The sequence below is a fragment of the Parambassis ranga genome, chromosome 15, assembly GCF_900634625.1.
Source record: "Parambassis ranga chromosome 15, fParRan2.1, whole genome shotgun sequence".
Classification (NCBI taxonomy): domain Eukaryota; kingdom Metazoa; phylum Chordata; class Actinopteri; family Ambassidae; genus Parambassis; species Parambassis ranga.
Window position 1 is genome coordinate 19,386,675 of NC_041035.1, and position 25,871 is coordinate 19,412,545.

The window sequence follows — 25,871 nt, forward strand, 5'->3', positions numbered from 1 at the left end:
AAACGCTGCATTTAATTCAACACTAGAACACACAGACCACCTTAAACCTCCAGCAAAACACACATGTAATGTGTCTGCATGCATCAGTATGGGCGTTTAGTTTGTTAACGTCTCTGGGATGCTGTGAATATAACGTCCATCTAATAATCACAAACATATCATCAAGCATACCCAGCATGCTCAGCAACACAAGCAGGACCCAGTTTCAAACACAGGAGGCAAACTCCAGCCTGTGGACCACATGCACCCCCACCCTGTTCAAACCATCACACAGCTAGCTTAGCTTAGCTAAAGTCAGCATTCATATTTTCTGCTTTTCCTCAGATATTGTTGACACTCCAACATAGTAGATGGCGCTATTGCACCTTAACGCTGCCGTGTTTCAGTATGACTGGGGTTCAGTTATTCCCAGCATGCATTTAGGCCACTGCCACAAACAGATTTAAATATTTTATTTGCAAAAAGATCCAAATGAAACACTTAAAACTCACATCCCAAAACAAAGAGTGGCTTAAACATCTGTCTCTCAGCTCCTCAGCAGCAGTGAGCTCCCACAGACTGACGGCTTCTGATTGAAGATGGCAGCGAGCTCATAAAATCAAGTTTCATTCCTGTATAAACAAACACCTGTGCTCATTTAGGAGGCACCGATCAGAAAAACAAAACTGCAACATGACTAGACAGGGCAGGAAGTCGGCCTGAATCTGAGCCACAGTCTGCAGGACAAACCTGCAGGAGTCTACACGTTACGCTGATTTTGGATTAAAACCAATTTAGCTCAAAAAAAAAAAAAAAAAATCAGAGCATATTTTTTAATTATACGTTGGAGCTTACATAACTTAGTGTGAGAGGGTATTCCTCATAAACAGCTATAAAACTAACACAAACAAGCCGAATGACAAACTGACAGCTCCCATCAGGATTGCACAGGTTTAATGATAGAGTACCACAACCATTCATCATTATTTGGTACAAGCTTTAGAATTATTGAACTCGCTTTGGTATTTAAAAAAAAAAGAAAGAAAAACAAATCAGGTACATTCATGTTGCTGGTAGAAAAAAAATCAGTAAAATAATAAAAACTGTTCCTCTGTAATTTTTAAATAATCATTATTAACTACAGTAAATGAAACGAGAGCGTCGGTTATCTGAAGCAGTCTGAATATAAAGTGAAGCCACGTCTTTTTAATGGAATGTCATATTCAAGAAAACATCACTGTAAATGATCCCTGTCATTTTTTAAACACATAAGTCTGCACTGTTTGTTCTTCAGTGTTTTTTTACATTGAAACCCAAACCCTTCATTAACCCCTCTATAAACATGAAACCTCTTTCAGTCGTATGTGAATTAAAACAGATGTCTCAATAAAAAAACGACTTTAAATTGCACAGATTTAAAAACTATTTCAGAGCAGTGAAGCGTGAGCGGGAGCCAGAGCTCCGCGTGTCAAAGAGGAGTGTGTGGTTTTATAAAAGGAATATAAGAGGAAACCTTCCTGGAAGAGCAGGAAGTCTGGACTCAGAAGAGGGGCTTTCCTTAAAAACACCTCAACAGGTGCTTCTTATAAAATCATCTATATGTTTCTTTTTTTTCTTCCAACATGATCCAACAAATATGCAAACACAGGAAAAAGTACACCTTGGACCTCTGAGCCGTCTGTCTGCTGTATTAATCCCATGATGCATTGCAGCAGAGGCACAGAATTCATAGAGCAAACATCATCTCAGGACAGTCTGAAGCAGAAGTTTTACTGTTTTTACTAACATGATAATTAGTTTAGATCCGAACTAAACTTTCTTTGTAGGAGGATCTTCATCCTCATCAAATCCTTCAGCTCATCATCCTCATCTCTGCACCTGAAGAAGGCTCTTCGTGCCTGAAACTGTCAAACTGTGGATCTTCACAGGCGTCTTTCTTTTGTAGAAACTCAAGTTAAACCGTTCCTAATGACAAACACTGCCACGACGAAGAGCCCTCACGATGGTCTTCCTCAGGCCAGAAACCGCCATCTTCTTCACAAAGGTCTGGGAGTCTTTACTGACACTTCAGATGACCGCAGAGTGCGATCTATATTACACCAGCGTGCTGGTTTCTGTCCTCCTCAGGATGAATTGGCCTCTTTAAAGTCTCATTGAAGCGTTCACCACATGTTCCAACAATTTTAAATAAATTAGTGATGATGCACTGGACAGACAGACACTAATCCTAATCTGCCAGGACGCTAACAATCCGCATGATAATATAATCTGATAATATTGATCTTTCATTAAACTGAGCCGATCAACTCTGGAACTACACAAACCTTCAAAATAAAACTGTAGTTAAAAAATAAACGGGACAGTTCTGAATGTAGTGCTGCTTCCCGACACTCACAGAGTGACAGGACACATTACATCCTCACACACACACACACACACGGCAGCTGTAGTGGATGGGAAATAAAAACCTATAAACTATTGGGCTGCTGTCACAGTCCAAAGTCTGGGCAGAGAACGTCCAGCTCCTTCTGTGCCTCTTCATCCTGCAGAAAAACACATGGCTGTAAATATGACAGCATTTATTTTGTACTGTTCATGCAGAGATGAAGCACCTCAGTGATGAAGAATATTTAAATACGGATCTGTCAGCACATGGAGACAGGATCATTCTGCCTCCTCCCTACCAGCTGGAGTTCCCTGATGAGGTTTCACCTTTAATCCAGCCACTTATCATTATTTACATCAGGTAATCTGTGGGCGGTACTGTTAACAAATTATATTTCTTCATCAGTAAGCGCCATGTGTGCAGACAGCTCACCTCTTTGGAGGTGGTACTCATTGAAACAGCAGTTTCACACATCCTCCTGGCCTTCTCTGTCTGCCCCAGGTATCTGTAGCACTGCCAGAGAAAACGACAACAAACTGTCAAAGCCAAGTTCAGTCAGAACGTCGGAACCCGGACATGTGCAGGACTGACCTTAGCTAGGAACACATAGTTGAGTTTGGAATATGCTGGTTGGAGCTCCTCAACCTGCACGAAGAGAAAATGGTTCTTATCAGTGTTCAGAGATGATTGTTTATATTAAAACAGATGTTTTATGAATGAAGAGTCTGACGTCTGACGGTAGAAGGGCTCAATCAGCATCACTTCTAGCTTTAAATGACTCACACAGCTGCTCATCAGCACCAGCTATGACTGGCTCAGAGGTAAAGGCTGTGACACACCGGAAAATTAAACAAACGACAGGACAACACGCGTTACAGCGGCGTGAACACACCGACACCGGTCACAGGCTGCCGACCTTCAGGATGGATCTGTGTGAGTTGAACTGAGTCTCTCCTCCAGGTCTGGAGCAACATGTTGCAACAGGGGTGACTTAAATCAAACGGTTGGATGAGATGCAGAAAACAGGAGGAAGCGCAGGAATATTGGCCGCGAGCAAAAAGCCATTTCTCTTATGTAAACATCTGAAACGTGGGAACACACATTAAGGCTTTTTAAAACACGGTTCGGGCTCTGCAGAGCGGGCGCAGCCGCGACCTGGAGGGCTACATAAACAGGAGCTGAAGGATACATGTTTCACCACACAATCAGTTCAACAACATACAAACCCACAACAAGTGGAACACTGTACACTGATCCTTCAGCTGTCATCCCTCTGTGCTGGGCTGTTGTTACATTTCTGTGCCTGTTTGGTGGTTTTAAGTGTATCGAGTGTTTTTTAGAGCCGTCTTCACCAACCCGAGCTGATCTGTGGAGCACTTTATTATATTTAGTGTGTGTCATTCTAAGGCCCTGTTCACACTGGGGAAAAAATGTGGCTTAAGCAGGATTCGGTCGCATCCAGATCAATCCAGATGTGTTTTTTTCTGAGTGTGAACACCTCGAATCCGGCTGTATCCAGTTTGATTTCAACCGGATTAGCTCAAATGTGGCTCAGGTGTGAACACATTATTAGCCATATTACGAGGCGCCACCTAGTGGTTTGGAGAACAGCAAACACGCTGGATGAAGCCGGATTGAGTGCGGACACAACTGTGTGCTAGCCAGATTTGAAAATAGGTCTGAACGCATCCAGCTTAAAGGCTGTCTGGGCTCAATCCTACTCTAGCTGGAATGACTTTCTCCAGTGTGAACGGGGCCTGACTTCGTCTGCTCCATAAACATCAGTAAGCTGCCAGCTGTTGGGCCAGTTTGACAGGTGGCTCTGAACTAAAATGTGAAGACATCAACTGGTTTCTAGGATATTTTGATATAATTTTTCACATTTTGTGTTAAGTCTTCCAAACACACTGTCGTTTTTTTTCCAGGGTGAGCAGTGAAGCTGCATGGATCACGGTACCTTCAGAAAATTATTCAGAGCCTCTTCGACTGTGGCAGTTGGAGGTTCTCCAAACAGATTTGCAGCAATTTTCCTCTCCAACCACGATAACTGAGCCACCTGCAAAACAAAAGCAGACATCAACACGTTTTAAAGAAAGGACCCTAACTCTCTCTGGTTGAAAAGCTTCAGGTCTGCTCCACATGACAGGCTCGCTCACCCACCAGAACTCAGCAGAAACATTTATGGAGGCGTACAATGAGAAGATGTGAATGGTCGTCACCTTTAAAATGTTTTTTTACTTGAAGACGAGATTGATTTTTTTGTGAATTGGAGTGAATTATTTAAATTTCTCGCTCGGTTCATGTTTACGTCATGTGGAGGTTTTTCCATTTTAACTGTAATTACGCCTCTGAGCAACCAGTAGTGAAATAAAGTGCTCTAACAGACACAATGGAAACACACGTAATGCTTTTTGTGGGTATACGTCTGTGGAAACAAACCTCTCCAAAGTCCCGTCACAGGATTAGTTACATATCGGTTTTTATAACAATCGCAGGCAATTTCCTGCGACATTTCCCCACCACCGCTGCTCTAACACTCATCTGCTGACACTTTCTGCAGGAGATGACAGTGGGCAGCAGAAGCTGGGGTCAAACGTGTAATGTTCCCGCCTCGCACCATTCATCAGAGAAGCGTCTAATTGCAGGTGTAGCGTTGCTCTGGCGTCATCGCAGCAGCTTTCAAACAGAACCGCTGGCTGAATGCAAACACTAGATCATTGTTGAACATGAAGGGACCACAGCCGGCCCGTAAAACTCAATCCCTGCAAATATCAGGTGTTACTGCTCCATTAAATGCGCTCTCTCTCTCTCTCTCTCTCTCCCTCTGTTAGCCACCGTGTAGGTGAGTGTTATGTAATTCAGTCGGAGCAATCTCTGTAATCGCTTCCTTCCTTTCAGGAAGTCGGCTTGACAATTGGCGCCAAGTTATGCAATAAATAGGTGAGGAAACAGCGGGGACACTCAGCAGCAGAGTGTCTGTGTCTAAGTGACAGCAGGTCATCATCACGCAGCATTTTAAAACACACGGCGGTAACTAACAGAAAGAGAAAAGGAAACAATCACGAGCTGCATCAAAAACACCCGGCTCTGCTAATAGAACATGAGCCGAACAGAAACAGGATGAAATTATCTCCTGGATACAATCTGATTTCAAGCTAACAATGGCTGGCGTTAACCTCCCATCGCGCTTTCTGTGAATATCGCAGAGGGAAAAACAAACCTCAGGGAAACCTAAACAGCGGCGCTGAATGAGGGGAAGGCGTGGGTGGGTTAGCGAAGGGAGGGAGGGAGGCCACGCAGACATGTCAGCCTCTATAAATGAGTCGTCGTGTGGAGAGATGGAGGAGATAGAAGTGCTGTGTGTCGTGTCAGGAGGGGTCACGTACGGTGTAACACCAGCGGCCCAGCAGGTAGTAGGACAGGGGGTCCTGCGGCTTCAGCTCGATGGCTTTCTCCAGATGTTCCTGGGAGGAGAGGCAGACAGACAGACAGACAGACAGACAGGGAGAACACGTTCACTGTTGATTCATGACATGGCTGCTGTTTCCACTGCCTTCTGTTCTGACCTGATCTGTCCTGCTTCACCAACCCACAAGTATTTCACAAACACTTCTCACACACGCGATCTCACTGAGCCACCACACACTCCTGGCTGTCACGCACCCTCCCTCATTCTTTTCCATTCTCTTCTCTGATGAGTTTTTTTTTTCATATCTTCTCTCCCTGGCACTCCATCTCTCTCTTTCACCTGTCAAGAGTTTTGAAGGTACACAGTGTGCAGGGGAGGCTGCTGACAGAAGATAAAATGCTACGTGCCGTAGTTCCACACTCCATCTTATGCAAGTGAACGGCTGTAGGAACGGCTTAAGCGATACGAGCAGTCATTCCCCTTAACTCTAAGCTCATGAAGGAAGCAAAGTCTAAATGCATAACAGAAATAACAGTGCAGATATCTCATTAAATGGCTTCAGAATATGAGCCGCTGTTGGTTTACCTTACCTTAAAGACATATCCGTTCTTTATCTTGTCAGTTAGTGTGTCATATTCTGTCATGACTCCACAAAGGATCGCAAACCTGTGAAGAGACAATGAAAAAAGGAGAAATAAACAAAAATGATGAGAAAAATATTGCAAAAAAGGGTCATAATGAGCTCTACTGGGATGCACGCTGTTACAAATATAACATTTATTTACCAGCACAGACTTCACAGCTGTGTTTTAAAACCAAAACCTGACATGCAGCTCCTGGATGAGGGAACAAGCTTCGTCACTTTGCCCTCACATCTGAGAGCATTGAGCATAAACACAGTTTTAGATTGTGTAACACAGACCCTCAGTACAGTTAGAGCGCAGATGGGCCGCAGATAGAGCGGAATTTCTGTTCTAGCAGGAGTGATACTGTGGATAAGATGCTGATTTCATGTTTGCAGAAACCTCAAATCCAGCTGTAAATATCTGCATTTTTTGACTTTCTGCCACCCTGCTGACAAAACCCAAGTACAAAAACAATTAAGGAAACATTCAGCAGCACCTCTCAGTCTCACCACCTTTTTCTCTGGGTCACTAACAACAGGCCAACCAATGAGGTGCTGAAACACCTCAACATTCAGACAGACCCCTCATTAGATAACATCAGCAGAGATAAGCTGCTTCTCCTGCTTCCCACTCTGTCATTAATTAATACACTGACTTGGAGCAATGGGCAGGTGGAGTGGAAACAAAGGGTGATTTTAGCGTTGGGATCTCTAAGTCAGCATGACGCTGAGGGTTTGGAGAGGAGAGGAGCGAGCTGATCAAAGTCTTTTCACCACAAGGCCGCTTTAATCCTGCTGGTACTCAAACATGGCGGAGTGACACAAACAGCTTTTCAAACGAAGGTTCAGCAGGAACAGAGGTCATCTGACAGCGATGGTGCTGATGGTAGATGGAATCTACAACTGTACGTGTGTGTTGAGGCGTCAGGTATGTGTGAAAGGATTTGGTCTGGTAGTGGGCTACTGTGGGCGCGCTGGGCACTTTCTTTTACCGCCATTAACACAACACTAAGGGGGAAATGAAGTGAGCAGAGTTACAATATCAAAGTAGTTACTATTGTAAAAATATGTAGGAACCAGTTTTATTGTTTGTTTTTTTTGGTTTACTACCAACCATTAAACGAATATGAAACAAAACACACTATTCAGGTGGAGCATCATACACAGTAATCTTAGTCATCATTACTCCCACTTGTAAAATGGAAGATAAGACAATTGCCAACCACAAATGTCCACAACACAGTGTGAAACACAAACAGAGATGAAATGTGAGTGACTGTAGGAAAAAGGATCTGTGTTTATTTTCTCAAGGTAGCGCAGGGTCCACCCACACAGTCGCTTGTTGGCGAGTGGAGCTCCACAACATCAGAGGAGCAGAGATGCTATCAGTGTACAGTTGTGCTGCCTGGCTTCCAATGAAAACACACTGCTGGATGTAACGGCTTTGAGCAACTGTATCACCAGTGATTAACTATCTGCAGAGAGGAAACGGAGCAGGGACCGACACGCATGTTGGTTTACACTCAACCACATATCGACATAAAAGTAGTTAAATACAGTTTGTCACAGTCAAGAAAGACTCCAGCTGCTGAATTTCCCACTAGTGCCACCATGAGGTCATGCTCATTTGTGCTCTTTGAATACCAGCAAAACATATTATATTCCACCTCTGAAATAAAATAAATGCTGAATGCTAACAATATTAGCCTGAGAGCATACTGCTGGCACAGTAAGTTAGCATTTACCATGAAGCATGCTTCTTTAAAAGCATCCAAATGGTGTAACAGAACCAGTAGCATCCTCCCAGCTTCTTTTTATCCCCTCTATAAATTGTTTTAGGCTAAATGAACTGATAACAACATGGTTAGGTATAGCATTGTGCAATATGCTGGTCCAAATAAACATAGCAGTGCAAAAAAAACAATAACATACTGATTATAATTATAAAAACATAGGGCCGCCATCGCTCACCAAAGTCCATGACAAACTAAATGAGCTCAGCTGACTGCAATCCTCCTGCAGGAGTTATGCTAACCATTCAGTCAATTCTCTCCTTGCATGTTGTAATATGCTGATGTGATTAAAAGGCAATAAATCTAAGCAGTGGTGAGATGAAAAGACCGACCACAACAGCATACCAGAGTGGCACAGTAATCAGAAATGAGATCAAGCATTGCCCAGGTGAGGGCTGTGGGAGGGATATTCTCTTTGGCTAGTGCTAACATTATTTAGCTTGTAGCAATTCCGACAGCATTTACAGCAAAGTATGGCTCTATACAGTACAGTAGGGCTAAAGCAGCTCATAATGGTGGTGACCTAGTGCAGCACATGGACCTGCAGGTAGAAGGCAGATGTTCTAATGTCAAAGTTCACCCCTGTGAGTGTAATTTTCAAACCTAAACATTTAAAGTGAGCTTTCCTATTGTATGGCCTCTATCTGTGCCCTCAGTGCAGAGACAGAGGCGGAGAGAAGTAAGGGGAGGGAGCAAAGATGTGAAGGAGTAAAGAGCTGCTGTTTATCCTGTCTTTTCCTTTGTGATTTGAAATACTGTCCAAGGCAAGAAAAGGGAAATATCAAGAGGGGGAGGAAAGGTGGGTGGGAGCAAAACATGACAGGTGAGGATGAGAAGAGGACAGAGCACTTAATTGCGCAAGATTAGTCTGCGTTTTAACTCAGCTCAATGAAATCCCCTACTCTACTGGGCAAAAACAAAAGGGCGTACATGTCAGCTGCTTGGCGGAAACAGCAGATTGATTTCAGCCTTCAAATCCAAACATAGAGAGCTCATTCAGAGACAGAGTGCCAAGCAAGACTCCAGGCTAAAACATGTACAAAAACATGAGGATGAACTCGAGGAATTCGAAGCCAACCTGTTTGAGGCAGTGTGTGAAGTTTACACACTTAACCCCATGACAACATGAGATGATAGTGTTTTCTTTGCATACTTGTGACACACAGAACAATGCTGCCACTAACGATGGGGCACATGTTTGAAATTAAAGTTGTCTTTGCTGAGGTCAAAGTGACTCCATCCACTGCCCCTCCTCTGACTGTCCCAGCCGCAGTCTCCCTGTTTAATCCGTGGGACTTTGTACCCTCAGCGAGGCCCTGCAGTCGGGGATTTACATGGGCTGAATTCACACGGCGGGATCACTGAAAACGCACCTATAAACAAAGCCTGCAATACAAGAATGCAATCACATCTCCCAGCCGTCAGCCTGCTGTGATTATAGCAACAGGCTGTCACGAAAGCCCCCCCATGTAACCCCGCGCATGCATTCAGAACCCTCAAACACATTCACAACTTGTGGTCCGGTGACAGCTTCCTTTTGTAAAGTGGTTTCCTAGAAAGCTCAGCAGCAGACACAGAGGCAGGAGCGCTTTTAAAGAATGAAATCTAAGGTGAGGGCATCCACACTGACAGGAGAACTTAAAAATGTAGGAGCTGAAAGAGTTCACCGCGCTCCAAGTATCCACACCACATCCTCAGTGGTGCACTCTGATGTGCCTCCATACACATCTGACTTCAAACAAGTCCTGATCCACCTCTCCTGTGCAAAGTACAGAGATTTGGTGCATGACAGAGTGGGAAAGTATGCGTAATCTCCTGAGAAGTGATGACTGTTACACGAACATCACATTCATTCATCACTTCAGGTCTTCAAACAGTCAAGGTACGAGCTCAAAGAGGACGCCGCGTGTTTTTTCACAGTGTAAGGTTCACAAATGTCTTGCAACTTGTAGCTGCACATCAACAGTTTTCAATGGGAGAGGTTTTGGGTTATTTAGTATAATCCGAGCTTCTATGAGATCCTTCACCGTGGCCTTCATCATGTCATAATAGAAACAAACCTAGAGAGAGAGCGACGTGGTTTTTTTCAGATCGCAGCGCGGCATATTGTTGTGTTTTTTTCTTCATAAAACATGCACAGCGGGGATCAGGGAACACACAGCGTGTTGTCAGTTGTTGACTAATATATTGTTCAAGACCAAATGTAGCTTGACTTATCTGCTGTTTAAACTGTGAAGAAATACACACCAACAATCAATATAGTCGTCATGGTCACTTCACTGTATATATTGACATTTGCTGACATTTGTTGACATTCAAGCATCACAGCAGGCTTATTTTATTTTTCTTAGTACAATTCAACAGTAGCCACTGTTGACACAGAACTTGCTCTGACCTAATGCTTCTAAAATGCCTTTTCTTATTATATATACATAATGTGGCCTCAGTGCATGCTTTCGAAGGAATGTTTGTGTGTTGCAATCAGAGGTGTGCCTCCTGTCAGGTGTCTCATGCAGTAGGTTGCATGAGTTGCTGCTGTGATTACATCCGGTTTAGATACAACACACACACACACACACCGCTGCACCTTTTTTTTCACATAAATCAATGCAGTCCTGGAAGGACAGGACTTCAGATGGACGACAAGACCACCAAACTGCACCAACTGAAACGCAGCTTTGGGACATCTGGTCTGAGTGAGAGCAGTTTCACAGAGACAGGTCTAATGTAAGTGAGCTGCTATGCAGGCTGCAGCAGAGCAGGTTTGTTCAGACGGTCTTCCTCTCCCAACCTGCTAATCTGTCAATCACAGATGTCTCAGTGCACATGCACGAGGTCAAAGAAGTTCGTCCACACAAAATGCCACGAGCAAAATACAAACATAAAATTTTTTTAAACCTGCAGTACAGTCTTCTCACTCCAGCTATTTAAAGAAGTCTCTATAAGCAGTTTCAGTGGCTGAGCAGGAACTGACTGGCAGTTTGTCTAAACAACATCTGCCAAAATGTGACGAGCTGGGCGGCATTCAGGAAAACAGGTGACAAGTTTTCTCACGGCATCGGCACACTAAGTAAACTGTTACCTCAGACATAAACTTCCTTGCAACACCGCCTGGCACCGTCCCCAGTCTCTGCCTCCTCCCTCCACAAAGTGCAGCTTTACCTACTTTGCCCTGTCCATTCAACTTAGACAGAGTTTTTGCTTGGTTTAAGAATCTTACAAATTCCATTAGTGGATATAGGATTAAGCATTAAGCTTTTTTTTAAAGCTGTTGCTCTTAATTAACTAAACAAACACGGCCTTCTCTTTCACTTGTCGTCTCAAGTGCTGCGGTATGTGCATGAGCTAATGCTAATTATTCCCTAACGAACAGAGCAAACAGGCCTGCTGGCCCGAGCAGGATCAGGTTTTGGTCCGTTTCCAGCTACGTATGTGAGTGTATACAGAAAACAGCCACATGATCTCAATTACACAAGACACCGATTCATGGAAGGTAATTAACTGTAACAAATATTTTCAATGAGGAAATAAGCTTAGCAAGCAAACCCGATAATAATGCATGGATGGAACTCATATGAACTCATTTGAGGAGATGCACAGTGCTGAATGAAGGGCGCTCTGTATTATTACTGCATCTGTAAGCTGATCTTAGCGGCATCTCGTGCAATCAACATCCCTCTGTTCCAGGCGTGGATTCCATGTATGATCATGTTTTAACATGAGCATTGTTTTAGATGAGGAATGCATAGAGGGCCTGTACAAATACAAATGGGATTCATGCCCATACTGCAGAGCTAATTAAAGGCAAGGGTTTTTTTTCTGCCTGAGTCACAGAATATCTCTGGTAGCAGAGGAGAGGCCGGCCTCTGCTTCCCTCTCACTTAACCCATCTGCGAAAGTTCTTCACTTGTGATGCATGTGACGCAACATTTCTGTGAACATACAGCACATAAAATGCAAACAAATTCTTTGACGCCACATTTACCTGTAAACTGTAAAGAACAAATGTACCATACATACAGGAACAGCAACTGTTCTGAGACCCATTCATCACAAGTTAAAACTGTCTAAGCCATGTTAACCCAGACCATGTTTACATTCCTAAAGCTGGATGTGATGCTATCAGGAGGATGAGGGGGTGACCTGAGGGACGGGATGTTTAGGAGGTAAGCCACTGTTATCTTACAAACAAACATGTCTGCACAGCATGCAAAGAGGCCCCCCCTTTCATTAGCACATTTCTTTACGCATTAACCGCTTGGTCTAAATTTGGTCTTTATTCGAGTTACTCTGTCATCCACCGCAGTACGAGCGGGCCATGCTGGATGAAGAAGTACCTACGTCCAACATCCATCCATCCAAACACACAGATACAGCTGCTCCAGGGTAACCCGTCAAAAAGACATCAACACCTCTCATCTGGGGAAAGTACCTGTTTTGATGTTTTCATTCTGTCACATAGCATTAAACTGGAAATACAATTCAACTGTAAGTTGAATTCTCACAAAAAGGGGGGCTTAGTGGCTGCAGGCCAGATGCCGTCGGGTCTTCTTTGATTGATGTGCTTTTGAAACGGTAAGAAAGATTTGACTGAAGAGAAAAAAGCAGCTTTTTTAAATGATGACATGAGGAAGGAAGGAAACAGCTGAAACCTACCACTGATGACTTTCAGCACATGTAGGGTTCAAGGTCACTGCCTCCTCACCGACTCGCTTTCCTAAGAGGAAAGTAAAAATAGACAAGAGATAGTGATCCAACACACTCTGCACCCAGGACATTCCTGTTCACATGAAAAAGGCAGCAAGATTAGAAGAATCTAGGGGTGTGCTGACTGAAAAAACATAGGATACACATGAATACTCAGGCCATAGCACCCCTTGTGGTCAGCGGGAAGTGGTGCAGTAAAGAGATTTGTAACATCATGCCTTTTTTTTCTGGCAACGGGCGTATCAGTGCAGCAAACTAAAGAGTTTGGCATCAACACATCCAAGTGTTGTTGACCTAATCCTGAATAAACCCTCACATGGTTAATAAGCATCCCATCCTGAATACACTAATATACCAGTGTCCAAACATAAACACAACCCCACCTAGTGGCTACGGGACAAGTCAGAGTGCACACTGCAGCGAGTTAGCTCTAACAATGTTAACTGTAGTATGAGCTTAATATCAATTTCTGTGGGTTGGTGTAGAAGACATGGTGTAGACATTTGTCTCTCATAGGACTACAATCCATCCTATTTTGGTGTCACTTGGTCACATGACATGGAAGGATATTGGAAAAACATTTAATTTTTCTAAGAGCCACTGCTTTCTGTAGTTTTAAGGGGATACCTCCAAGAGCCCTTTTTCATCTTACTGAGTTACATATTGAATTTTATACATGTAGGTTAAATGTGGACATATGACTCATTCTAGGGGGCGCTACTCAGGCTTTTGTGACACCTCTGAAAGCATGGCAGCTCACAAAGGGGCTGAGGTTTGAGGACAGTTTGGTGGCTTTTAGTATCCATGATAATGCCTTCAAATTAGCAGAGATTTTTGGGGTTTAAACAGGACCTCCATGTTCACTACTCGAATCGCAATGCAGGAAATGAGCACAGATTTAAATCCTTCTCATTTAATCTACTCTATTAATATCTGAATGAATGTTAAATACGGTGCCCTGCTGCTTTAAACATTCATGTCTTTGACACAGCAGGAAACACCTGCAGCTCAGATTAGAATCACATTGATGAGGAAGGATCACAGAGAAACAGGTCGATCCAGTCTGCACTTCAGAACAATCACCAAACAGTTTACAGGGGAAAAGTGTTTTATCATTATGAAGTGGTCAATAGGACACATTGTGAGATTTAGGGAAACCTTGACCTGACTCATGCAGACACTGTAAAATGTAAATCAGTGCTATTGTCTGTTAGCACCATGTAGCCCCACTTTTGAGCTTCAGTAGTAAAACATGTGTGTCACTAATACCCCGTTCACACTGGAGAAAGTCATTCCAGCTAGAGTAGGATTGAGCCCAGACAGCCTTTAGGCTGGATGCGTTCAGACCTATTTTCAAATCTGGCTAGCACACACTTGTGTCCGCACTCAATCCGGCTTCATCCAGCGTGTTTGCTGTTCTCCAAACCACTAGGTGGCGCCTCGTAATATGGCTAATAATGTGGCTAGCCGGATTCGCTAGCCACATTTGCGTTCACACCTGAGCCACATTTGAGCCAATCCTGCTAGATCCACCTCTCGAGGGTGGATCTAGCCGGCTTGAAATCAAACTGGATTCAGCCGGATTGGAGGTGTTCACACTCACATCTGGATTGATCTGGATGCGAGGTGGATCTAGCCGGATTGGCTCAAATGTGGCTCAGGTGTGAGGCACGAGGCACCACCTAGTGGTTTGGAGGACAGCAACCATGCTGGATGAAGCCGGATTGAGTGCGGACACAAGTGTGTGCTAGCCAGATTTGAAAATAGGTCTGAACGCATCCAGCTTAAAGGCTGTCTGGGCTCAATCCTACTTTAGCTGGAATGACTTTCCCCAGTGTGAACGGGGCCTAACATTTAGGGTTATTTACCAGTTCATCAGCTGTGTGACTAAACAATGTGTATCAAATTACCAGTCTGTGCATAGGTTTTCTTCTCCTCCAGAGTGGAGCTGATGTCGTGAAGATCACAGTATGCTCGGGTTAGCCGCCAAAGGAATGAGGAGCTCTGTCCAAACTGAAGAACACATTCACGTGTTAAGAGGCACTGCTCTGTATTTCAGCTATAAACTCACACAAACATTTATAAACACAAAGTACACACACACACACCTCCTCTCTCTGCTCCAGGAGGATATTTAGACTTTCCATTTTGTCAGACTCGCCGCCCTTGTGTAAACGGTCGACCCGCTCAAGAAGAACACACAGTCTGTCCACGGGCTGTTCTTCACCACTCTGCGCTTCGTCACTTAGCTCTTCTTCCTCTGAGTCTGTCAGCGCAGTCATGTACCTGAAAGCATAAACAAGGTGCAGCTTTTACTTCGCTGTCAGCATGTGGATTAGAAAGCTGCACTGTAGGTGGTTCCAATCACCAGGCTGGACTGTACCTGTCCTTAGGCCTCATGGAAGTGTCATTACATGGCTAGATGCCAGATAAAGGCCTGCTATCAGACCATCTTCTACTTGTGAGGTGGAATGCACACACCTCAGCTGAGGAGTCTTTCAGATCAAGCTCATCATAATGAGCTCCTTTATGAGCTGCTCTCTGCCAGGTGTTGATCAATCCTCAGCGCCTGCTTACACTCCAGTGGCACCAGGTTTGTTTACATAAATGGGTCACTTAATTGTTTATGAATACAGGCTGTTAAGAAACTCCTGACGATACCTGAAGGCATTTCCATAAACACAGGGAGACTTGTTTCATAGGGTGAGGCACACAAGACCCACGTTAGATGTTTTATGGAGCCCTTTCAACCACTGCAAGTATGCTCTGACACCGTAAGCTAACACTTAGAAAAACAGCTACCGGTACATTAATGGCACAGGTAGAAATGAAAGGCACAGACAAAGGCACGGAATATGAAGTGTCTATTAAGTGTTGGCAGTGGTTGCATGTGCGTCATCTGTGGTTAAAAGAACATTTGGGCTGTAAGCCATGGTTCTGAAGGGATGTGTCAGAGCGGGCCACAGACAGAAACACCGCGGACCAAACAGGTGCCCGGTGCCAGGGGCTGCTTACCGACTCCACCCCATAACACAGAACCACACCCCTCCAGGTCTGAGTGCTGTGATTACAGGAGTAATATGAAGGCTTCTGGGATGCAGAGAAAGAACTGTCAACAATAAAGTACCATGACTAACACAACCAGCAGGGGGATGAGATCAAAGAATTCAGAGCACTATGACACAAGTTCACAAAGTATCAGACTTTTATACAAACAACAGATAACATGATGGCGTATGTGCAGGGTCCTTACTCCCACTACGTGACAAACAAAAAAAAAAAATCACAAATATTAAGCTGACTATTTACAAGCAGCAACAGGCAGGTGTTGTAACCAAGGAAACCAAGATCCCAGGGGCTGCATCCTCTGAAGGACAGGGTCGATGGAGGTGTGTGGCTTTTTAAGACTTTGCGTCGACCTCTACAAAATGGGTTGAGGATGTCCTGTCGCTTAGCATCCGGCAGCTAACATTAACATTTGAAACGTTCTATTCGGCCCTTAGAATCCACTGTACATGTTACACTGCGCGCATATCGGCTGCATTTGAATCAGCCTTTCTAAGGAAATGTGTCTAAAACCTCAGGAAAAAGCAAAAGAAATCTAATCTATACTGTGAAAATGGAACCCAGCAGGAGTTAAACCCAGGTCTACAACGTGACATTTTAGGTGGTATCATCACATGCTTGTGATTGTTTGGCTTGTACTTCACTCATATCCAAAAGCTTAGTAGGAAACCTCTGTAATCTCTGTAATTGCAAGCGAAGCCAATCTTTGGAGTATCTTTATTTTAATCGCCATCATTTGAGGACAGTGTTCCAAAGCCTGCCAGCAATCTCCCCGTCTACACTAACCCCTCAATAAACACTCAAACCTGCAGACAGGCTCAAAGTGTTTATTGGCCAATACTTGCCATCCTGAAAAACTCTGAATGGGTCTGTTTTTTTTGTGTGTGTACTCTGACAACTGTGGTATCTCTTTTGTCTGATGGCATCATTTTAAAGCGCAGCACCTTGTAACAAAACGGGCTTACATTAACCGCCTTGCTTGTGACATTACTGGACTTGTGTCATTCATTCATTCACTAACTCATTCATCCTTTTGGCTTTTATTCATTCAGCAGTCCGGTGTTCCTCCCTCCCTGCAGTTATTTACTCAGTGGAGCTGGAGCGACAGACAGCAGAGTACTGAGTGATCAGCGAATTCCTGTCACGCCATTCCACGGCTCATGAATCACTTGAGTTGAAAGAAAAAAGAAGCTAAGGATCTGTTTGTATTACTGGCTGTTTATTCATTGCACATGTGTTTGTGCAGGAGCCATTAGGATTCTTGTAATGTCCCGGTGGCACAGCTCTGAGGGTGTCCTCATAAGACTAAGCCACAGAGGACCCTCAAACTGCAGTTGGTTTGATTACAGTGTGGCTGCATTGTACAGTGCTCAGACCGCCTTTCTGCATGCTTCAGCTGGATGAGACTGAAACCATGCAGACCGGTGCAAATATCTTCTACTACTAATACTTTTGCTACTATTCCTATTGCTAAATGTGGTTTATTTCACTGGACTTCAAAGCCATGAGTAAATAAAAGTGATGCAATGGATGATGATCAGTTGATAAAAACTATTGTGACACAGTAAGGGTTTCAAATGAAAGGAAAAACATAAGTTCATGTCAAGATGCTTGCATTAAATGACGGGCTCTGCTTTGTATTCAACAAGCAAAAGTGTCGCATACAACCGTGTAACACTCTACTGACTACGTAAAGTTAAAGGCTGAGAGGCTTCGTTTCCAACAGGCTGTGTGCTCACTAGGGGAGATCAGCCATTCAATAAACAGACCCCAAGGGGAAATAAAGGGATCTCTCATTAGAGCTGCTAAGTAGCCGTCTCTGTGGTTACCCCATTCAAAACAAACCCAAGTTACCATCCCAACATCAACCGGAGCCTGGAACACGCAGGCCAGCTTATTCAAAGTCTGTCGACAGGACCAATGAAAGCCTGCTCTGCAACAATGGCTGAGCGACTGGAGAGACTCCGGTTATTCCCCAAGGTTAGACAGGGTACTGACTCCCACTGGTCCCGCCGCTGAGCCACCGAGCTGACAACATCACTGGCTTTCTCACAATACCCCCCCTGTGTTATGGTGAGTAATACAAGCGGAAAAAAACGTGGGTGGAAAAAAAACCTGTCACTCACAGAAACAAGGTGACATTACAAATCGATAATGAATGCAGTAATTCATCCTGCGGGTTTATGTCATCACACTCATTACAAACCATAAATAGCACTTCTGTTAGGATGTGGCAAAACTCTGTTCCAAAAATAGCAAGAGGAAGAAACACACAAGGTTGTATACAAATGACGTTTAGCTGGGCATTTTCTAAAAATGAACTGGAAACAAATACATGTAAACAGATGGGTTCACTTAAGGACAAGGACACTAGAGGATAAGAAATGCAAAAGGGAAACTTCTGCTCTGTGAAACAGTGACAGATGTCAGGGAGTGAATAATATCCTACACTACAATATGTGATACCAGCTGTGTCCTTGTTGAGGAGTTGCATTCTTGGTTTATGAAGGTCTGAGCTTTACAGACCGCAGCTGTAGCCCTCAAAGGTCACATCAACTGTTGTTAAATGGGATAGTCTGGTCTGTGGAGGACTTCCTGTTTATCAGAAATTGCTGTTCCAGTAGCCACCAACCTGCAGTTTGTATTTATATATTCATAATTTTACTCTTCAGGCCATTAAAGTTCAGTTTGTGGATTCTGCTGTAAAAAGAGACGAGCCTAAAAACATCTTGGAATATTGGGCTGGAAGGGACACAATCGAGCCTACAAAGGCGTTCTTTTAGGGATGGAGCCTCTCAGCTGCAACACAGCTATGGCCTACAAACTTCCATCTACTGACCCAGACTTGGTAAGCCCTGGTTCATAATCAGTTAAACACTTGTAGTGAGTCCTTTCTTTTGCAGAATATCTTTTGTAGAATTGGTTGTAATATGATAGAAAATCCTGGGCCATTAAAGTAAGACATGAATGGGAGGTGTGGGTGGTCAGAGTCAGAGAGACAGATACAGGTCAGGGCCAGGCCAGGGTGACTGGGGACACATGAGACGTGACTACCGTGTACACACAGTGTACACTGTACAAGTCAATAAGTGTGTTTGTTTGGTTAAAAGCTTTTCACTGAAGAATGAATCTGAGGATACAGATGTGAATGACTCAAACACGGACAGCTGCATGAACATATGCATAACGTCACAGGGAAGTTAGACTAAAGCTTTTAATCACAGCAGGCAAATAACTCCTTTTTCTAAACATTTCTGTGTGTTGATCAGGCTTGCCCGTACCTAAACAAAACCCCTGCTTAAATCTGCTTAAATCAACAACTATCCAATGTCATAAATGCTGTTTTTTTTTGTTTTTTTGGTAAAACAAAAAAGAAAAAGCGGCCATGTCCTTGAGCTATAGCACGGAGATGTGAATAAACTCAGTGGGAACTGTTCAAGGATTTACATGTTCCTACAAGACAACCTGAAATGAGGCCTTTGACAGCTTGGCACACAGACAGCCTGACTGATGGGTCTCTTTACCTGCAGAAAGGTAGCTCTGAGGAAGTCATTGTGACATATGAGGAGCGAATGGAGTAAACAGATGGAATTTTCAACCTTGAACCCTGTTTTGACTGACACCGCGTTCAAAAATCTGACATTATATAACAGGAGTCGTGTGGTGTTTGCGCACATTTGGGCAGAAATAACAGGCAGGTTGGGACTACAGCTTTGCCAACACTGGTCACACTTGAAATATCTTCATAAATATACATGACACCGTTGATTCATAAACATAACAATTAGCATCGCAATTATGCAACAAGAAAAACATTCTACCACAAATGTTAGAAACCATTAAGCTTCAGAACGTTATCACCTCCAGGAAGGTATCATAACATGCCACTGCAGACTGGAGGTGTGCATCCAACATGTTCTGCTACAGATTGCTCGAGGGGGCCATGCTCATACTTGCATGATGCCCCCTGTTGGAAATCTGCTTCCACACTAACACCATTTGTTTACAAAAGGTCAACAAATAGTTCAAAATGTGTATACATATATATCTGACACAAATAAATGTTGCATATGGACGTTTCCAAACTGAGACAACACACTAAGCTTGCAAATCTAAAATGAATTCTAAAGTCTTTGGACTTCAACAAACTTGGAAAGCCTTTTATCCAACACTTAACATCTGGCCTCTAATGGAGATATTACACGGAGACATTGTGATTTAAACCCTTTCAAGGAGGATGAGGTGACGTTCAAATGAAGGTGAGGATTAAGAAAGTTATCTGCCTCCTCTAAGGGAACACTACATTCTGCCTGATGGGCTGGAATTTCTTCACAGCTCTATTCCTCACTAAACTCACCCCCCCCCCACTCCCTCTGCTCATACAAATAACAGAGCGGCAGGAAAGGCTCTTTAATTATCAGGGGGTGTGTGTGTGTGTGCGTGATGCAATTTCTAAAGCATAATAACCCCGACTGTAATTAAAAGCATTTGATGCGGCCGCCGAATGTCACTCAAAACCTGTGAACCATATCTGCTAGAGGGCAGTCTTACACCTCCATCAGCCAATAAGCATGCTGCGTGTAACATAAGTAGAGCTTCAGCTTGACCTGAAATGTTGAACCATCATGAAAGATATGGTGTTACTACCTGTCTATGAACTGTTCCTGCTTTTCTTGCCAACAAACTTGCATGACCTGGAACCATTTTAGGGTAATAGAAATACTGTTCTGTATCATTCCTGGAAAGGAACAGATCAGATAACATTTACTGCTGAAAAAAATCATGTAAATAGTGGTGAGAAATATTCACATAACTAATAAAAAGATATTTTTCTTAAAAAACGTAAACAAAAAACCCACTTAACTAAGGCCTGGTGTGGAATGTGATTTACATAAGACCCAAAACAAACTGATTAATTATCCAGGGGTGTGCTGCATGTTCGAATGTCCCATTTCTGTTATTAATAGTGGTTTAAAAACAAAAAAAATGCTTAGAGGCAACTGATTAATCACGGCAACGACAGTAACAGAGCTGGTGGGCATCATACAGCCTTAATCTAAGGATAAATGCACACATATATGGCAATACAGCTGCACCCAGTGTTGTGACGTCTTTTTTTGGCACTTCACAAGGTTCTGTTTCCTGCAGAAATTAAGCTGAAATCAATCCAGGTTAAGTGGTTGAATGATGGATGAAAACGTCTATCCAGAGAGGTCAATGTGCTAAAATATCTATTACCAAGTATCAATTCACTAAACACTCAGATTTGAGGCGACTGTGAGAGTTTGCGTGTGTCGGGGATGATATATCAAGTCACGTCCAAAACAAACTTGTGTCTATGTCTGTTGAAAATGTTAAGTCCTAGAATTAATCATCTTTTATATCAACTGTTGATGTGTGTTTTTATAAGGTGAGATTTTTAAATGGAAGCCGATTCAAAAGAAACACATCTGTTGTTTATGTTATTGAAGGCTGGCGTGAGTTCAAGGCATTTGGCTGGGGGTGGAGGTGGATGACTGGGCATGTGGTACCTGATTAGTCTGCTGTTCTCTGAAGCACCTGAGGCAAACATACTGTCAATAGTATAAAAGAAGCAAGCAAGTTTAACTGGTGCAATAGGAGAGCCAAAGACTTTTTACTCACACACTGACAAACAAAAGATACGAATGCTAAAGTGGAAATAAGGCTTAAATTAATTTACCTTCCACCACCTGTTGAGATATTTATCTCTTGTCTCTTTTTCTGTTCTGTGTTCCTCTTTTGAAATTACTACGCTCAGACTGCAGCCTGATGAAATAATGTGGCTAAAGCCGATGATGAAAACAAATAAAACCTGCTCCCATCAGTATTTATACAAATAAATGTAAAGTTCATAATACTTAAGACACACAGGGAGGTATTTAAATTTTTAAAACAATTTACACCAACCTCTGCTCAGCTGTTGTGTGCTGAGCTCATGAACTCCAGCTGAGTGTTGTAAACAGTGGAGTCTACTGGACAAACTGTGTAATGATGGCACTGACTCTGAAATACAAGCTCGATGACACGTTGTATTTATGTACTATCATCATCTATATTTTGTACTCAACAAAACACATAGGTAATGATAATCATTACACCACTGTAATCCCCGATCTGTCCCCCGATCCATCAAACTTTACAACTCTGCTTTTGGCAGGAGGGGGAGAAGGAGGGAGGAGTACGGCCCGCCTGATACAACACACGTGCAATAATCCATCTGTACCATCTATGCTGCTGTGCAATGTTTGTACATAATTCCTCTTATCTTTTATTTTTATTTAACTCTTGCTCTGACTGTCGGTATTGTATTGCTGCTGGTACCCAAATTTCCCCGAGGGACCTTCCCAAAGGGGTTAATAAAGTATATTCTATTCTATTCTAATGACTGTATCAATCTACCAGAACTACAATATCATGGACATGTCACCTGGTACACTTCACTGTGTACAAGGTCAATATAAATTTACTTTTACAGGCCTTCAAGGCTTTGGGTGGCAGTGTATCATTAAGTGAATCTCAAGTCCCTTGCCTGGGATATGGTACCCAGAGCCTCACCCTGGAGCCAGGCCCAGGGAAGGGACTCACTGGGTTTATATATAATTTAAAATTGTAAATGTACATGTGTAATTCAGGAAAATGGATACTAGTGTGATTTATAATGCCTTTAGAGTACTCACCCTCCTTCACTCTCTGCTTCCTCTGAGCTACGGCCTCCAGGTCTGGGCCCAGCGACGACCGCTGCAACTCTTTTCCTTCGTGTTGGTGTGGTCCTATGGCGTGTTTCATCACGAGCCCTCAACTCTTCTATGACTTGGTCCTGCAGCGTTGGCAGAGCAGTCTTCAAAGCCTTCATCTCATCCTTCAGCTCAGACACACACTTGATCAGGGCTTCAAGGCGCTCCAGCACCTCAACTTGCCCCGTGGGCAGACCATGACCATCCACCAACATCACAGCTGACCCCGGCTGATTATTGCGGTTAAGGTAGATCCCTGGTGCAGAGCTAGATCTACATCGTCGTCTGGATGCATAATTCTGGTAGCAGACCACAGCCAAGCTGATTCCAGCCACCCCAGCTAACGCTCCAAGAGCCAGCACCTTGCTGTCTGTGTGGGCCATCCTGCAGTCCTGCAGAATCCAAGAAAGACATTTCTGATTACTAAGGTCATAAGACACTGAATATTAAGGTAATACATGCAACTAACAAACAAAGCAGATCAGATATAAAGCTGCAGATCCACATCCGAGGTCCACACCATTTAAAATGCTTGGTTAACTTTCATATCTACAAGTCAACAGGAACGTTCACTAATTTATTGATGGACAGAGTGAATGTCTGTCTTAACTTAAAACTAAGGAGTTTAAGAAAGTATCAAACAAATGAGCCTTTAGGTATTGGTATCTATTGTGTATCTGCAGCATACTGTTTACAAGGTATTAGGTTAACGTAGTACCTTGTAAACAGTATGCTACGTTACGAATGGCTGGCCAACTACTCTAGCTTAGATAATTGGATCAACACATAATCACTAACGGAGCTTGAGTCAGAGAGTCAGAGAGCAGCTCTATCGGTCCGAATACTCTGAGTAAACCAATGTCTGCTAGAGTCTGAATCCTTCCTTGTCTCATACAAACTGTCACAGTTTCACGAACAAGCTATCTGTGTTTATCAGCCGGTAATTTACAAGTTTTATCAGCTAGCTTAAAGTCGCCAGATGCCAAACGTCGCGCTACATCATAGTAACTCGACAAGGTTTTATACGGTTAAACGCGTTAAACGGGTTCCTTTTAGGAAACACCTACTCACAATAACCATTGAATGAACATGTCTCTAAATATAAATAAATATGAAATGAGTGAACACCTTACTGTACAGGTCAAAGAGAGAGGCACCTCTTCTGTTTGCTATTCTGTCTGGTGCAACGGTCAAAACAGTCCGTGCGGGCTCAGGTGCCGCAACGAAAAGGTTCCTGGTTCCGACAAATATTACGTTCGTGTTACTACGGTCAGTGCAAATAACTTCTTAACGACAAAAAAAATATTAAAACCAAAATAATAAAAAATTAAAAAATAAATTGAAGCAATTAAAACTGTTTTATAAAAGTAAATGCTGTAGTGATCTCATCTCATCACTGCTGCTGTCAAGAAGCTTTGCTCTCTGTGAGGAGTTTTTTAATGTTTACATTACATTTTTGTCATGCTGAGCTTTAATTTCTTTATCTTCTGACGTTCTTTAAAGATCTTACTTACCACCAAGACGAGTGAATAATCAATCACCAGCTGACCAAAGTTCACTGTCACAACAGCCGCAACTGTTGTTCAGTTACAGGAAGAATAATTTAGCCTTACTAAGATTCTTTATAGGAACATAAACATCACATTTTCCATGATAAAACTTCATTAATGAAGTTTTATCTTATCTTATTTTATCTTATGCTGCTTCAGCTGGAGCAGTGACTCACCTCTTCGGTTTGCTTGTGTTTTTCCTGCAGTGACAGAACGTGCAGCAGGATTTTAAAAAGTTACTAAACACATGTTTTATCACGTCAACCTTGGACTTGTGGTCAGTGAACATGGAGCTGTCCCAGCTTGGGTTTAGTTCAAGTGCTGTCTGCAGTGGGGGAGAGGTTAGTGTTGTGTATACAGATGCACCATTTGCTGTGATTCTGAGTCTGTTTTTGTTGTGGCAAAATGACAAAAACCATTATTATGATGCATTAATTAGTTTTGTCTAAGACGGTGTGATCTTATTACAAATATTAAATATGCCTTTAATTGTTGGACCAAGGTTTAGAGCCTGATCAGAGCACTTTGTTTATATTTTGTCAGATTATTTGATGTTTTTTCTTCTTTGGTTTTCTTTATCTGAACTTAAAGACAGGTTCATGATTAACAGCTTCCATCAGGGAAAAAACAACACCACCCCTGATGACCTCAGGAGTTGATAAATGTCCTCTTTCGGGGGGGTTGCTGTGTTTATTTGATTTGGCAGAAATACACGAACTCCCCAAGCGGATGCTTCTTCTAGCCTGTAGAGGGGTAGATAGGCATAGAGGTAACAGGGAGTTCCCTTGCATAAGATGGTGTGGGGTTCACTACGTGCAGTTTCTTCCTTGCTCTCTGAACACAGCATTGTTCCTCAGCCCACAGCCTGCATTCAGCTTGCACAGGGAACAAAAAGCCCACCTGAATCCCAGAGGCATGGCGGTGCAAAAAAAGAAAAAACCTTGGGCAGCGGCTCTGGGTTGGCCCAGCAGACACAGATAAGATGATAAGGCAGACGCATCCAGCCGTGGCCTCGCTCCCATCAGGTCAAAGCCAGCAGATGAGTTGATATTGTCAACAATTTTGTTTAATCCACCCACCGCACATCTGCCCGAGCTCCCACACCGCCGAGGGAGAAACAAAAGCAGCCTCAGATCTGCCTTTGTGCACAGACAGAAGGCCATTACAGCTGTCAAACAATACAGGGCAGAAGAATCCCGGTGAAATAAGGCGTCACTATCACAACCCCACTGACAAACCACAGAGTGTGAAGCCCCATTGTTCCCCGTCAGTCCTGTAGGAGTGTTTTCTGCTCATGGGCATGGAATGCCTACTTCAGTGGGAGGAAAGCTAACATCTGTATCAGCTGCATGATAGTTTAAAGACTCATTCAGCCATAAAGATGTGTTGTGTAACAAGAGGCACAATCACTCAGCTGCAACATTTGTGAGGGATCGGGGAAGTCCAGCTCATAGGCCTACACTTGCTCGACTGATGTGTATCTTCTGTTCTTTTCCTCAGGCTGACAGACAGTTGCAGCTGATTAACACGAGAAGCGAAAGTAAACAGAAAATTGTACGAACCCCTCGGCTACAACCGTCAATGCTGTGAAGTGGACAGAG

General features: G+C 43.2%; 1 protein-coding gene across 5 annotated transcripts; it reads right to left on the bottom strand.

The window, feature by feature from the left end:
* Positions 1 to 931: 931 nt before the first annotated feature.
* On the bottom strand, positions 932 to 24,504 carry rmdn2 (regulator of microtubule dynamics 2). 5 transcript variants are annotated; one of them, XM_028424135.1, is made up of 11 exons: positions 23,849 to 23,948; positions 22,664 to 23,112; positions 15,008 to 15,185; positions 14,810 to 14,912; positions 12,849 to 12,909; positions 6,365 to 6,440; positions 5,752 to 5,829; positions 4,323 to 4,421; positions 2,957 to 3,010; positions 2,798 to 2,878; positions 932 to 2,522 (listed from the first exon to the last, which is right to left on the bottom strand). In XM_028424135.1, exons 2-11 carry the CDS (start codon positions 23,101 to 23,103, stop codon positions 2,469 to 2,471), a joined length of 1,224 nt encoding a protein of 407 aa, XP_028279936.1. In that variant the 5' UTR covers positions 23,104 to 23,112; positions 23,849 to 23,948; the 3' UTR covers positions 932 to 2,468. The 5 variants fall into 5 exon arrangements, with proteins under 5 accessions (XP_028279936.1, XP_028279933.1, XP_028279935.1 ...); XM_028424132.1 differs by lacking the exons at positions 932 to 2,522; positions 23,849 to 23,948 and adding an exon at positions 24,447 to 24,504 and having other exon boundaries at positions 2,550 to 2,878; XM_028424134.1 differs by lacking the exons at positions 932 to 2,522; positions 23,849 to 23,948 and adding an exon at positions 24,235 to 24,358 and having other exon boundaries at positions 2,550 to 2,878.
* Between the last annotated feature and the right edge of the window lie 1,367 nt (positions 24,505 to 25,871).